Source organism: Bidens hawaiensis, unplaced genomic scaffold (assembly GCF_021521415.1).
Source record: "Bidens hawaiensis isolate Kalapana, Puna unplaced genomic scaffold, B.hawaiensis_p1.1 tig00032904_1, whole genome shotgun sequence".
Lineage (NCBI taxonomy): Eukaryota > Viridiplantae > Streptophyta > Magnoliopsida > Asterales > Asteraceae > Bidens > Bidens hawaiensis.
In genome coordinates this window covers 3,971-18,908 of record NW_027495639.1, presented here as the reverse complement: position 1 = coordinate 18,908, position 14,938 = coordinate 3,971, and the positions used below count along the sequence as shown (strand labels likewise).

The 14,938-nt window shown below is 37.9% G+C and overlaps 1 protein-coding gene across 1 annotated transcript; it reads right to left on the bottom strand.

Annotated features, from left to right (window-relative positions):
• Window positions 1–677: 677 nt before the first annotated feature.
• On the bottom strand, window positions 678–4,393 carry LOC143584297 (uncharacterized). Its single transcript, XM_077066382.1, has 3 exons — window positions 4,306–4,393; window positions 2,380–2,566; window positions 678–1,037 (listed from the first exon to the last, which is right to left on the bottom strand). Exons 2-3 carry the CDS (start codon window positions 2,559–2,561, stop codon window positions 851–853), a joined length of 369 nt encoding a protein of 122 aa, XP_076922497.1. The 5' UTR covers window positions 2,562–2,566; window positions 4,306–4,393; the 3' UTR covers window positions 678–850.
• Window positions 4,394–14,938: the final 10,545 nt, after the last annotated feature.

The following is a 14,938-nucleotide window of genomic DNA, read 5'->3' as shown; positions in this document are numbered from 1 at the left end:
TAGGTTGTGTTAGCCAACATAAACATGTGCTAGAGGTGAAAAAAAAAACCGAACCCAGAACTGGACCCGAAAAAAAATACTCATAACCGATTTTTTAATACCCGGGTTTTTAATACCCGAGCCCGTACCCAAAACCGGACCCGATTTATACCCGGTAAAACCCGAAAACCAGAACCGGTTCCATACTTGGAACCGGGTTTCTCCAATACTCGAAACCGGGTTTTTCAAATACCCGATCTATACCAGAATTACCCAAAAATATACCTACAAAATACCCGAAAATCCCCCTGAAAGTGTAACCTCTTAAAAAATCCAATCTATACAAAAAAAAAAAAAAAAAGCCAGAAAAACCCCCGAAAATAGGGTTATTTTTTTTCAATACCCCGAAATAGGGTATTCAAATACTCGGTTTTAAAAATACTCGATTCTATACCCGGCTCGAACTCGATGCATATGGTATGGTTTTTAGAGACAATCCCCGGTTCTGAATCCAACCCAGGTATTGCCAATACCCGATTTTCCAACACCCAGACATACCTGAACCCGGGTATTTAAAAACCCGATTTTTGCACCTCTAACATGTGTCATGATCATTTTGATTTTGTCATCTTTGAAACCAATGGGCAGAACATAAACAATCAATCAAACCTTACAAAACTAACAAGTCATGACACATTATTAATCAAACTTTCAACTGTTTTTCTCAGCTTCTTCAAAATTTCCAACCGAATAATGTCAACGTTATATTAATCCATCACCGTTATAGAACGGAATCACTTTCGAGAAAGAAAAAACAACCTTACAACTTTCGCTTCGAGACAAGCTTTTATGAACCGAAATGGTTGCAAGTTTAAACATAGTAGCCGGTAAATGTGAAACCCCTTCCAACGATTTCACCAGCACAGAACCACGCGAAGCATTCGAGCCCAAATAAAGCTGCAATCCCGACTTGTTCAACGTGCAAATCTTTCTTGTTTTTCCATAGTTCCTTCGCGTGATTCACTTCCTTCCAGAATGCCTCGTTACGTGCAGGAAGACTGCAAAAGCCATAACCGAATCAGTCTTTAGTTTTTTTGATAAGACAATTTTTACTTCCATTTATTGACAAAAATTAAAAAAATGTATACTTTTTTCATAAGAATGTCCTTTTCGGTTGCTTTATATAAGAATAATGCATATAAACTATGAAGGCCACCCGCGTATATATCTTTTTCATTAAGATCACTAGACTTGTAAACAAATCGAATGGACACGAGCTGGGCCTATTCAGGTCTGTTCGTTAAGTAAATGAATGTGTGTTTGTTATAAAATAAGTGTGTTCGTCTTCTTTTATGTTCATTCATTAACTGTCTAAACAAACGGTTAACGAACGTAAATGAACAAACATAACTAAACATGGATGAACAAACATAATCAAGCTAACATCAATTGAAAATAGCTGTGAAAATATTAATAAGACTATACTAAATTATAATGGGCCTAGAAATTTAAATTGATATGTTAACGAACATAAACGTACTTGCACAAACGTAAACTAACGTACATAAATGAACAAAAATAGCTGAACATAAATGATTTTCAATGAGCGAACGTAAACAGATATTAACGAACGATAAATGAACAAAAAGTTTCGTTCATGGTAAACAAACATAAATAAACTTCCCGTTCATTGAACATTAAAACTACTTTATAGTATTTATCGAACCTCGTTTACACCAAATCCAACATATAAAACATGATGAAATATGGTATAAAATAATAACAGAACAGAACACCCAAGGTTTTCTAAACCAAATCTTTGCTTTCTGATGAACCGATACAAGGGTAATTTTGTCTTTTCTTAAAATACTTGGTCAATTTGTCATTAGGGGGTGTTTATGGCCTAATTTGGGATAAATGAAACTACATACATGCTCAGGTTGCTTGATGAAAAAGGTTGGAAACATGAGGGGCCACAAGATACATTAAATAAGCTTGTTTGATAAACGAGCCAGAGCTTCACTTATCGGGCTCGTGCTGAGCTGGTTAGCAAGCCTAAACAGCCTATTACCTATATTCGGTTATTATATATAATTATGATAAAAATAACTATACAATATTATATTCTGGTATGCATAAAAACTATAATTAAAATACGTATAAATATAATTATAAACGTATATGCAATTATGCATTAATCAATAAATAATTAACCATTAACCAGTCAAGATCGAGCTCAAAAAGTTACTCACAAGCCCGAGCTTACGTTTAAAAAATTACACACGAGTTGAGCTCTCGTACATTAGACAAGCCAAGTTCAAACTCAAACAAGCTCAGGCTCGGGCTCGTTGACACCACTAGAAAGTAAAATAACTACTATCATAAAAACATATGTTTGACCTGGCAAGACGAGTGTAGAACAACTGTTTGGACAACTCATTGCACTTCTCAACAGTGGCTGGTTCTTGAATATACTGTTTGTTTTGCTCCAACAATTGCTTGTAATAAGTGGTTCCACGTTTCGACAAGAACTCCGAAGCTAGGGTTGCCTTTGATTGCAATTGCTTTAGTTTTGATGCCATTTTGTCTGCAAATATTAACAATCCAAACATACGTAATAATCATCTAAATAAGAGTTGCAACCATTACATTTAGGCCTGTCAACCGAAACCCCAAAACCCGACCCGAGAAATCCGGAACTAACCCAAACTCGAACTGTAGTAAACTAGTAATTCGGATTTTTTTTTTGAACGAGGACAACACATGAAACATTTTACTTTTTTACTTTTTTTTTTGTTTTTGATTTATATTTTGACAACACATGAAACATTTTACCTTTTTACGTTCCGACCCGAACCAAAACAACCCTTTTTTAATTGACCTGTTCAACCCAACACAACCCATTTGCCAGCCCTAGTTTCAAATCAACCCGAAAAACCCAAAATTTTTAAAGGAATGCTTATTGTTAAATACATATTTATTTGACTTTTTTTTTAAATATAGGCTATATCATTAGAAATTGAGGGACAAACAAACAAATCAGACATGAAGATTGAAGATGTTATCTTGGATTTTTTTTTATTAATGGACTTTTTAAATATTACTAAATTGTGTTTGTTAAATATTTGGGCAATTAAGTTCACAAGTGAAGATAGATAATTATGTTGTCAGGGGCGCAACAAACCGAGCCGCTCACTAGCTATTCAAGATCGGATCAATAAAAAGCTAAAAACAACCCGAGCTTTTTCGAGCTCAAGCTGAGCCCAACCTCAAATGAAGCTACTTTAGTTATCGAGCCCAAATTCGAGCCTTGTATCGGAAGCTTTTAGGCTCGTCGAGCCGAGCTAGGGCTTGTTCAGCTCGTTCCACCCACTTGTTACAATTTTTAGCATTTTAGCTTTTCTTTAAAATTGTTTTATTTTCTCTGTCAATACTCGAAACTCGATTAACCTAACCAAATAAAACCCAAAACCGGTAAAACCGTGACAGATTCGGACTGCGTTTCGGGTTTAAACTCAAAAATCCCAAACCCAAAAAACCCGACCCAAGAAACCCAAAACCCCAAAACATCAACAGGGCTTGATTCGGCTCGTTTACACCCACTTGTTATAATTTTCAGCATTTTACTTTAAAAGAAAAAAATTATGTATCTGTCAAATTCTCGAAACCTGATTAACCCAACCCGAAAAAAAAACCAAACCCGAAAAACCGTCACATATTCGAGTCGCGGTTCGGGCATGGACTTAAAAACCCCAAACTCAAAAAACCCGGCCCGAGAAACCGAAAATCCGAACCTGAAAAAAAGTGTCACAGATTCGGGCTGGGTTTCGGGTTTAAACTCAAAATCCCAAACCCAAAAAACCCGACCCGAGAAACCCATAACCCGAACCCGAAAAAACCGTCACAGACTCCGGCCGCTTTTCGGGTTTAAACTCAAAAATCCCAAACCCAAAAAAACTCGACCCGAGAAACCGAAAACCCGATTTTCGGGTATAAATGAATCGATCAATCAATAACATTCATCAATCCCAAAACAGTAACAAAGTTTAAGAACCCCCAATCAAATCAACAACAACCCGAAACCCTAAATCAAGAACAATAGCCGCCAGCAAAATCAGCTGAACAAATAAACAAATTCATACATCAAACAATAATTACATTGCATACAATCAAAACCCAACATGAAATAATACAAGGATCTAAGCAATTTGAATCAAAACCCTAAAACCCAAATCCAAAAGGGTGTTTGAAATTGTGGTCATAATAATATAATAATAATAATAATATGTGGGTGGATTGAAGAAGATAAAGAAATCAATTAATTACCCCAAATTATGTTATGAAACGATGGCTGATTTAGAGCGTCTGCAACTTCAAAGCTTTCGTTAGATGAGACTCGTGGAGTGTGTGTGTGTTTTGTGGAAATATTAATTAAGTTATATTAATTTTTAATTTCGGTACGGTACCGGTTTTTTACCATTTTGCCAATTTATTTTTAAATTTTTAAAAATCTTGAAACTGGTAGCAATACGAGTAACAAACAACTTAAATTAGTCCGAGTACTGGTACTCATGAAAGTACATGACGGGTGCCATATTTGTGCAAGTACTAAATTTGTCGCCGGTTTAATGATAAAATAGTATTGAAGAACTCTAATACGGTCGCCGACTTTAAGTGATTTGTTTGTTTGTTCGAGTATTGGGTGTTATATTATTTAATATTGAAGAAACATTTGATATTTGTTCAATCATAACATTGTTGGAGAATTTATTTTATAAATTAAATATGAAGAATCTCAATTAAATCCCTACATATTTCAAATAAGTACGAAATACCAAACGTACTCGTACCGTACCCGTACACGTATCTGTACCAAAATTCGACAAAAACGAGTACCAATACCCATACCAAATAGGCTAAATTGATACAGATATGGATACGTGTACGGGTATTGAGACAAAATGCTCATCCCTACATGAACGCTCGTTTATTTATGTTCATTTATTTTGTTTATGTATTATTCGAAAATAATTAAATATTATATGGATGAGTTATCTACTTAAAGGTTTATATTTGTTAATTTGTGTTTATTTTGTATTTTCATTTTTGGTCGTTGATCTTTATTTGTATTTATTTAAAATTGTTCATATATGTCCGTCTATCTTTGTTCTGTTATGTTCGTTTATATTTTAAGCAAACGAACACAAATGTTTATTTTTTAAATAAACGAACATGAACATAAATATTTGTTCGATTACGTGTTCGTGTTCGTTCAAAGTTAAATGAACGAACACGAACATACCCTTGTTCATGTTCATTCGATTTGTCTACATGCTTTCATTATTCTAATGAATACACCAGTTTCAATCTCTAGGTCATGCCGATGTTATTTGTGTTTGTGAACGCATTCGTTTTCTTAAAGAACGAACACAAACATAAAATATCGTTCGGTAAGTGTATGTGAACCGTTTCCTTAACGGTTTACAACCCTTTGTACCGGTACGCTTTGTGTGGGGACTTAGTAACAAACCCGAATGTCGAAATGTGGTTACATAAACACAATGTGATGGCTATTAGTTCGACATAACAAGAAAAAAGGTTTATTTAAATATCAAAAGAAATTGGTTGGTATCGGTTCAGTGCAATACCGGCACTCGGTATATCAATGGGTAAAGAAAACCTCAAAAGAGTCGTGATATGCCAAAAGGATATTGGCATATTTCTTTATCAGTCAAAACCTTAAATCTGAATAATACTAACGATTTTGATAGTATAGATATCGCTACTGGTGTGTTTTGGTCGGAATCAGTATGGGACTGGTATTGTCGGGACAGTATCAATTCGGTTTGTCGTGGCATTACTACCTTTCCAGCAATCTCTAAAGTTTACGATACAAAAAAAGAAAATAATAATGGAAAAAACTCTATTGTAAATACAATTTGGTTTTAATGGCGTGACGTATGTAAAAATAAACTCTTTTTAACGGCATACTCAAAAATGCCGTTACTCAAAAATTATAAAATATATCTCATGCTAAATGTTATAAAAGAATAAATAACCTGAATATATAACATAAATAAAAAAAATAAGAAGAAAAAAACGAATGACAAGGCAAAAGTTAAAACAATAAAGAGTTTGGGGGTCAAAATAACAATGACAAATAGACCACAAATTAAAACAATGAAACTTTAATGAGCTAATGTGAACATCTAGAAAATTATAAGACAAAAATAAACAAACAAACAAATAAATAAAAAAATATTAATGTATTATTTGGTTGTGCTTTTATATAGATATATTTAACTTCACCATCGTCACGGAATAAAATTCAAACCTTCTGAAATGATACATGAACCGGATTCATTTTGCTAAGATGTGTAATAACCTGAACCTACGTAACCCGTCACACAATCTAACTCGACCGGATTATTTTACCGGGCTTAGTTTAAACCCCTAATGCAACTATTCAAATTATTAACATAACAAAATAGAAGTAATTAGGTTATTATATCTTTTTGATCTTTGATTTCTTACTTCTAGCTAGATTTTTTTTGCATGGCCAACGTTTATTAATAAAGAGATACTAGTAAGCAACTAGCCCCTCACGTAATTACATAGACCAACACAACAATCACACCAATATGATATACTTCTAGACACAAGATTATTTAAAAGGAAAACATACTATTAGGAATAAATCATCACCGTAATTAGTTTTCCAAATTAGTCGAAATTCTTGTACCTTCCTTTTATTATTCCTGATTTTATGTTGTATTATTCTTTAAATATCATAGTGAATATACGATCATTTGTGTGGTGAAAATATTCAAGTCTAACATGGTATCAACCAAATCACGTTCCTTTCTTCTCCCAAACCCTAATTCCCCATCACTAATCATATCTCTTCCTCTATGGCTCCTTCATCATAGACTTCTCTTCCTATGGATACCTTGCTCCACATGTTTACCATCAAGCTTTCATCTTCCACCTACCTTGTATGGAAAAATCAAATATCTTCATTACTGCTTTATCAAAACTGGTTTTGTTTTGTGGATGGGTCATATCCACCTACACCAAAAACATTAGTTATCAATGACAAAGAGACATAAAACCCACAATATACCTCCTGGATTGAAACCGATCAACTAATCATTCTACTTATTCAATCCTCTTTATCGGAAGAAGCTATGGCAGAAGTCTTGGGACTTTCATCCTCTCGGGATATCTGACAGGCTTTGGAATCGGCATACAACCATGATTTTATTGAGCGATCTCAGCATCTTAAAGATTCCTTGCGTATTCTAAAGAAGGAAAACCTGTCCGTATCTGATTATGCTAAAAAATTCAAGACCATATGTAACCAACTTGATGCTATTGGCACATCGGTGCCTGGTATCGATAAAAGCCATTGGTTTCTTTGTGGCTTAGGTCCAACTTTTGAAACTTTTTCTACCGCCCACCAAGCTATTCGGCCATAGCCTTCCTTCCGTGACTTGATTTCACAAGCTAAAGGACATGAGTTGTTTGTCTCTTCTCTATACAGATCATCTCATGTTGCTTTTCAAGCAAGTAATTACACCACGCCACAACAACATTCTCGTGGTAAAGGCAAAACAGGGCGGTTCCCTCAACGAGGTGCTCCCCGAGGGCGCGGTATAAGGTCAAAAAATTGTCAGTTGTCTCAACAATCACCCCCTGAATTTTTGAGTCATACAAGGGAGATCTTCCAACTTTAGAAAATCTTGCATCTCCTTAAATTTAATCCGCGCAAGAGCAACTAAAAATCATGTCTTCTCGATTTGTGCTTCCGGGGAGAACACTTCGTCATAGTTAATCCTGGATTGTTGCACGTATCCTTTCATCACAAGTGTCGCCTTGTGTTTGTTTATCGAATTATGTTTTACTTTGAATACCTGTTTAAACCGATTGGTTTAACTCCTTTTGTAAGGCCCCGTTACCAGTGCCGTACTTTGGACGTTGGATTTACTCATAAACGCGGTTCTAAATATCAGAGTTAATTAAAAACTTTCGCGGAAATAATAGAACTTAAACCATTCGTTACAAACATCCATATTTTTGTCTTTTAAAAAATAACTTAAATTATAGAAATAAACGTCATAGCAAAATCCTCAAATGCCAGCTTCGTCCAACCCTGCCATGTGTCCTCCTCAAGCTAACTGCCTCATTCTACTCACATGCGTGCATACTAAAAGTCAGCTACGCTGAGTGAGTTCTAGTTAATACAATCAACATACAATACGTTCTTATATTACATACTTGTCCTTCTTTACTTCCTTTCATACATACGTAAGTATATACTTTCATTCTTACTTTCATACTTTATTTCTTTCATACTTCATATTTTATCTTTCTTTTACATACATACTTATACATTTTAAAGAGTCTTTCGTCCTATAACCTCACAGATATTATTAGGGTCTGCCACCCTTAAAGAGCCTTTCGCCCTATAACCTCACAGATATTATTAGGGTCTGCCACCCTTAAAGAGCCTTTCGCCCTATAACCTCACATAAATTATTAGGGTCTGCCACCCTTCTTCACATATATTATCAGGGTCTGCCACCATTCTTCACAAATATTATTAGGGTCCGCCACCCTTCTTCACAGATATTATTAGGGTCCGCCACCCTTCTTCACAGATATTATTAGGGTCTGCCACCCTTTACCGTCAATTCCTTCATATCATACTTTCCTTTTCGTTTATATATTTTACATACTTTCTTTCATTCTCATATTCTATAACGTACATACTTCATACGTACAACATATATAAACAATCACATCATCTAACTATCTCCTGACAGTACATGCAATATCCGAAGATCGTTCATGTACCGTCAAGCATTCTTTTATCACATACACATATATCATAATATGCATACACTTACCACTTAAGGTAAGTGTATTAACTAATCACATCGAGTATGCACACAGCCCCGAAAACATAACAAGGAATGGGGCTAGAAACTCACCTGAATGCGGTTACGTTCACCGTTAATAGTTATTCCCTTCTTGAGCTGTGCACGGCTAACTGTATAATATTTACATGTATTAATTAACTATTGCTACTCATATTGTATTTCTATATTTATATAACCCACAATGAACGGGGGTCCGGGGGCAGCGCCCCTGGCAGCGGGGTTCTAGGGCGGCAGTCCCTAGCCGGGTCCAAGGGGCGGAGCCCCTGGCTGGGGTTAAGCTGCCAGGTCAGCTTGGAAAATTTTATTTTCATTAACTGTCTTAACACATTTTCCATTAACATTTTATATTATTTTCTAAGTTGTGTTTGTTAAGTTTAATATAATGAGCTAGTTTGTCTAAATTGGATATAGGTTTAACATTTGTGGACTTAGTTAAGTCAGGCCCAACTGTCCACTATTGCATCTAGGCTCAACTAGGTTCAGGCCCAACAGAACTGGATGGCGGAGAACTCAAGGCAGAAAAACCTTGATTTGACCGAAAATCTGTTCTGGCCGAGAACCTTGGTTTGACCGAGAACTCGGGTTTGACCGAGAACCCATCACTTTGACCGAAAACCCATTTTAACCGAAAACCCCTTACAACCAAAAACTCGGGTTGGCCGAGAATTTGACTAAAAACTCGCGGTCTGATGCTTCCAGTTCATATTTTCTATCTTTAATTCCATATTAGGCTCCATAACAGTCAATCGGTCTATGACTACACTTTTAATCACCTAAATCCCGACCCACTTAACCGTTTTACGTTCGTTATCATCCCATCGCCAAGACCTAACCTATTTCTAGCATAAAGCTTGAACCTTTAAGCATAGAAACGTCCATTAAGCTAGATCTAGGGTTTTCTTGATGAACCTTTCATAACCATAAGTTCGTTAAGTCCATTTTAATCATCAAGCTTGCAACTTTATGATTTATCTAGACCCGATCTACTCTAGGTTTGAGTTTCATGATTATTTGTTCATAAAAACGTAACCTTTAAGGTCAAGAACATACCTTTATACGGTTTTTAGGTCACGACTAGCTTTGGTTATGGACTTGAATCGTGTATCTTGTTTGTATATCAAGGATCTATCAATATTTTGCTTGATTTGGCCTTGGATTCTTCTCCTCTAGCTCGCGGCCGTATATGGATGTGTGTATGTGTATTTTTGAGTGTGTAGGGAATATTATGGATAAGATGGATGGAAATGGAAAGATTTAGGGTTTAAGGGTGTATTTATACTCCCTTAAGCCCATGGATCTAAGGCTCATCTTTCCTTTTTAGTCCATGGTTAATTTCATTTAATTAACCTACTTATCTTTCCCTTTTACCATTTTACTATTTATTTATTAACTCAGGTAAACTTTCCGTCATAACGAATCAATATTCAATATTACTATTCAAAATTTTGGGATGTTACACCTTTTGGTAACCACGTTAAATTCCACGTTTACTTTTTCTCGATTAAATTGATTTCGATCCGCATCGCTTTCATCCACTCGGGTTTCAATTTCGCTTCATCAAAACTACTCAATTCATCATTCAATAACACAAGTAGTTCTTCATTGGAATTAACTCGTAATCACCAATATTATCGGGTAGGATCAAATGGCAAGTGTAACGTTTAACCGGGGTTTGCACTGTAACACCCCGACCAAAGGCGGATTATACATCGGGCGCCACATATTGTTTCATTACTCGTGACACTATTGGGTGTCAATATTTAATAAATATATTCATTCGCTCACGCGCAACGTAAACACAAGATAACATAAATCAACATAAACCAATATATTATAAAACAAAATATTCGAACAATAATAACTTGTCTTGTTACATTTTAATCTAGGTCAAAAGTAAAAACGTCCTACGTGTCCACAAGCTCCAAATGTAGCTACAGCAAACCTGAACATGTGTTAAAATAAAACGTCAAACACTTGCGTGTTGGTGAGAAATCAAGTTTAATACAATACATAGATAACAATAAATCTGCGCGCAACACGTGTATGTCTGGTGTTTAACAAGGGTGTAATCAGATTGTGATCAAGCCTAGATAGATCATAGCTCATAGTTCAATCCGTGCTCCCAATTGAGCACAAAAACGAGAAAACATCTGTGCAAGTGTAAAACAAAGAAAACCGTAAACGATAGGTCTCCCGTGTTCATCTAATGGATCCATGAAAACTTCGGAATAGGCCGAACAAAGCGGTTAATGATACACACATACAAATAAACAGCCAAGTAAACATCCTCAACACATGGGATACTGCGCGACTAAAGTTCATAAACAAGTTTAAGACTCTAAGTTTGTATGAACACATGAACATCCCAAAACATTAAAAATAAAAAGGGATTAGGTACGAGATTACTCACTTGATAAACGGTGCGGTGAAAGATAAAGCAAGAACCAACTTTAAACAAGCACAAGTTAACCTATAATTAAAGATTATTGCTTTAACGATTGGTTTTAAGTCTTGATTATAAGTTAGCATAATTAATAAGTAACTTAAACAAATTATTATATATATTATATATTACCGGAAAACAGGGCAGAACAGGAGAGAGGACGAAGGCAGAGAGAGGAGACGACAGAGAGAGCAAGGAGGAGGTTAAATTAAGTGTTTGTGTGTGATGTGTTAGAAAGAAAATAGGATTTTTATTTATAGAGAAACCCTAGGGAACACAATCCCTAGAAAAGGGGAAAAGATCTCCAAAAAGCAAAAGATTCCAAAAGCAAAAGATATCAAAAGATATGGCAGCTGCAGGGGACAAGGGAAAAGCTGACAGGTAACAGTAAAAGCATGGGCGGGTCAGATAAAGGTACTGGTCAAGCATGGAAAAGCAGATCTCAAAAGATAATGTCAGTCACTTTTTCTGTCAACCAATAGGGTTGGTGCGCATGCTGCGCCGAAATTAACTTTTCAGACATAAGATAGGTCAGGTCAACAGCACAGAAGATAAGACATCACAAAAGCAAACGGCTAGATTAAACAGAAGAAAACTCAAAGGGGTTAGCGCGGGAAAGCTCGAGCGCACGCGCGAGGGCGAAGGCAGACAGAGAACAGTCCACAGCGCGCCGCGGGAAGAACTAAAATCCTTAGCGCGTCGTGGGAAAAACTACCATTCTTAGCGCGCTGCGAGAAGAACTACAATTCTTAGCGCGTCGCGGGAAGAACTTCCGTTCTTAGCACGTTGCGAGAAGAACTACAATTCTTAGCGCGTCGCGGGAAGAACTACCGTTCTTAGCGCGCTGCGAGAAGAACTACAATCCTTAGCGCGCTGCGAGAACAGTTCGCCTCGCGTATCGTAGGAACAACTGGTCTTCGCGCAGGCTTCCTTGTAAGGAGTCTGGCGCGTGGAGATGCGCAGACAACCTTAGGCGGGAAGAAACAAAGGACACAAAAATAAGAGAAGGGGTTCAAGGCGAAAGGGCGGAATGACGACGAGAGAGAAAGAGGCGGGACGGCAACAAGGGGGAATAGAAGGCGGAAAGAGAGAAGAAGAGGGACGGGACGGAGGAAAGGAAAAGAGAGGAAGAGGCGGGAAGGAAAATATATTATTATTATTAAAAATAAAGTATAAGTATAAATAAATATTAAATCATAAAAGAAAGAGATCGGATCGGAGAAACGGGTACCTGGGTCGGGTCGGATCGGGTCAGATGTCACAGTCTCCCCTACTTTAAGAAATTTCGTCCCGAAATTTATCTCGAAGTAGGTTGCGCAGAGAACAGGTGCGGGTACTTGATCTTCATTTGATCTTCCCTTTCCCATGTAAACTCGGCTCCGCGCTTGGACTCCCAGCGAACTTTCACGATAGGGATGCGACTGCGCTTGGTTTGCTTAACCTCGCGATCCATAATCTCAACAGGCTTCTCAACGAAATGCATAGATTCATCAACTTGAACTTCATCAAGTGGAATGTGAAGGTTCTCGTCAGCTAAACACTTCTTGAGATTGGATATATGGAACGTTGGATGCACATTACTGAGCGCGGGCGGCAGGTCAAGTCTGTAGGCAACTTTTCCCACACGCGCGAGAATTTTGAATGGTCCAACATATCGAGGAGCAAGCTTACCTTTCTTCCCAAAGCGGACAACACCCTTCCAGGGCGACACTTTGAGGAGAGCAAGATCACCAACTTGAAATTCGAGAGGCTTTCGCCTACGATCTGCGTAACTCTTCTGTCGGCTTCTGGCAGTCAGCAGATGTTCACGGATCTTGGCGATTTTATCGGTTGTCTCTTGAACAAGTTCGGGTCCTGTGATTTGAGCTTCACCCACTTCGCTCCAACAAATCGGGGAGCGACACTTACGACCGTAAAGTGCTTCAAATGGGGCCATACCGATACTGGAATGATAGCTGTTATTATAAGAGAACTCGATCAAAGGCAGGTGCGAATCCCAATTACCTCCAAAATCAAGAACACAAGATCGGAGCATATCCTCAAGAGTTTGAATAGTTCGCTCAGACTGTCCGTCAGTCTGAGGATGATATGCCGTACTCATGTCCAAGCGAGTTCCTAGCGCAGATTGGAGAGATTTCCAAAAGCGAGATATAAAACGGCCATCGCGATCGGATATGATGCTCAAAGGAGTACCATGGCGGCAGACAATTTCCTTGACATAAAGATGCGCGAGTTGCTCAACACGGTAGTTTTCACGAATGGGCAGAAAGTGAGCAGACTTAGTCAATCGATCCACTACTACCCAAATGCTATCATGTTTGCTTGCTGTCAAAGGTAACTTGGTAATAAAGTCCATCGCTATACATTCCCATTTCCACGTAGGAATTTCTGGTTGTTCGAGCAAACCAGATGGGCGTTGATGTTCAGCTTTTACCTTAGAACAAGTCAGGCATTTAGCTACGAACACAGCAATATCCTTTTTCATACCGGGCCACCAATAAGTAATGCGCAAATCCTTGTACATCTTATCAGCGCCGGGATGAATAGAATACCGAGATTTATGCGCTTCACTCAGGATATCAGCGCGAAGATTCTCATCAAAGGGAATCCAGATGCGATTGAGATAGCAGAGAATTCCACTCAGATTAGGAACAAAATGCGCTTCCGCGCCACACGCTAACTCGGCGCGAAGGTTACCATTACTGATGGATGCGCGCTGCGCGTCACGAATGCGTGATTCAAGATTGCTCTGAATCGGCGCAAAGTGAAGCTGCGTGCGCGGCAAAATACAGTTAAGCTGGCTGGGTTTACGGCTGAGCGCATCAGCTACCACATTAGCCTTACCAGGATGATACCGGATCTCACAATCGTAATCGCTGATGAGTTCGTTCCATCGGCGTTGCCTCATGTTGAGTTCCTTTTGATCAAAGATATGCTGAAGGCTTTTATGGTCAGTGTAAAGGATACACCTAGTACCATAAAGGTAGTGTCTCCAGATCTTCAAGGCAAAAACAACTGCGCCTAGTTCGAGGTCGTGAGTTGTATAATTCTTTTCATGAACCTTGAGTTGCCTTGATGCGTAAGCGATAACCTTGCCTCGTTGCATAAGAACACAACCGAGACCTTGGTTGGATGCATCGCAATACACGACAAAATCATCATTACCCTCAGGTAACGCTAGAACAGGAGCTTCACACAATAAACGCTTGAGCGTCAGAAAGGCTTCTTCTTGCTTCGAGCCCCAAATATACGGTTTACCTTTGTGCGTTAGAGCTGTTAAAGGCAATGCGATCTTTGAAAAGTTCGAAATGAAGCGCCGGTAATAACCAGCTAAGCCCAGAAAGGAACGGATCTCGGTAGGAGTGGATGGCGTAATCCAGTTCTTGATTGCTTCAATTTTGGATGGGTCGACATGAATACCCATCTTATTCACAACATGGCCAAGAAACTGTACTTCATCAGACCAGAATTCACACTTGGAGAGCTTGGCAAAGAGCTGCTCGGCTCTAAGCTTTTGCAATACCAACCGAAGATGTTGCTCATGTTCGGCCTTGGTCTTAGAATAAATCAGAAC

Bases quoted from the DNA above. Each gene is read 5' to 3' on its own strand.
- LOC143584297 (XM_077066382.1), bottom strand. From the start codon at position 2,561: ATGGCATCAAAACTAAAGCAATTGCAATCAAAGGCAACCCTAGCTTCG. The intron at 1,038-2,379 runs GTCAAACATATG...TGGCTTTTGCAG, and splicing joins TTCTACACTCGTCTTGCCAG to TCTTCCTGCACGTAACGAGG.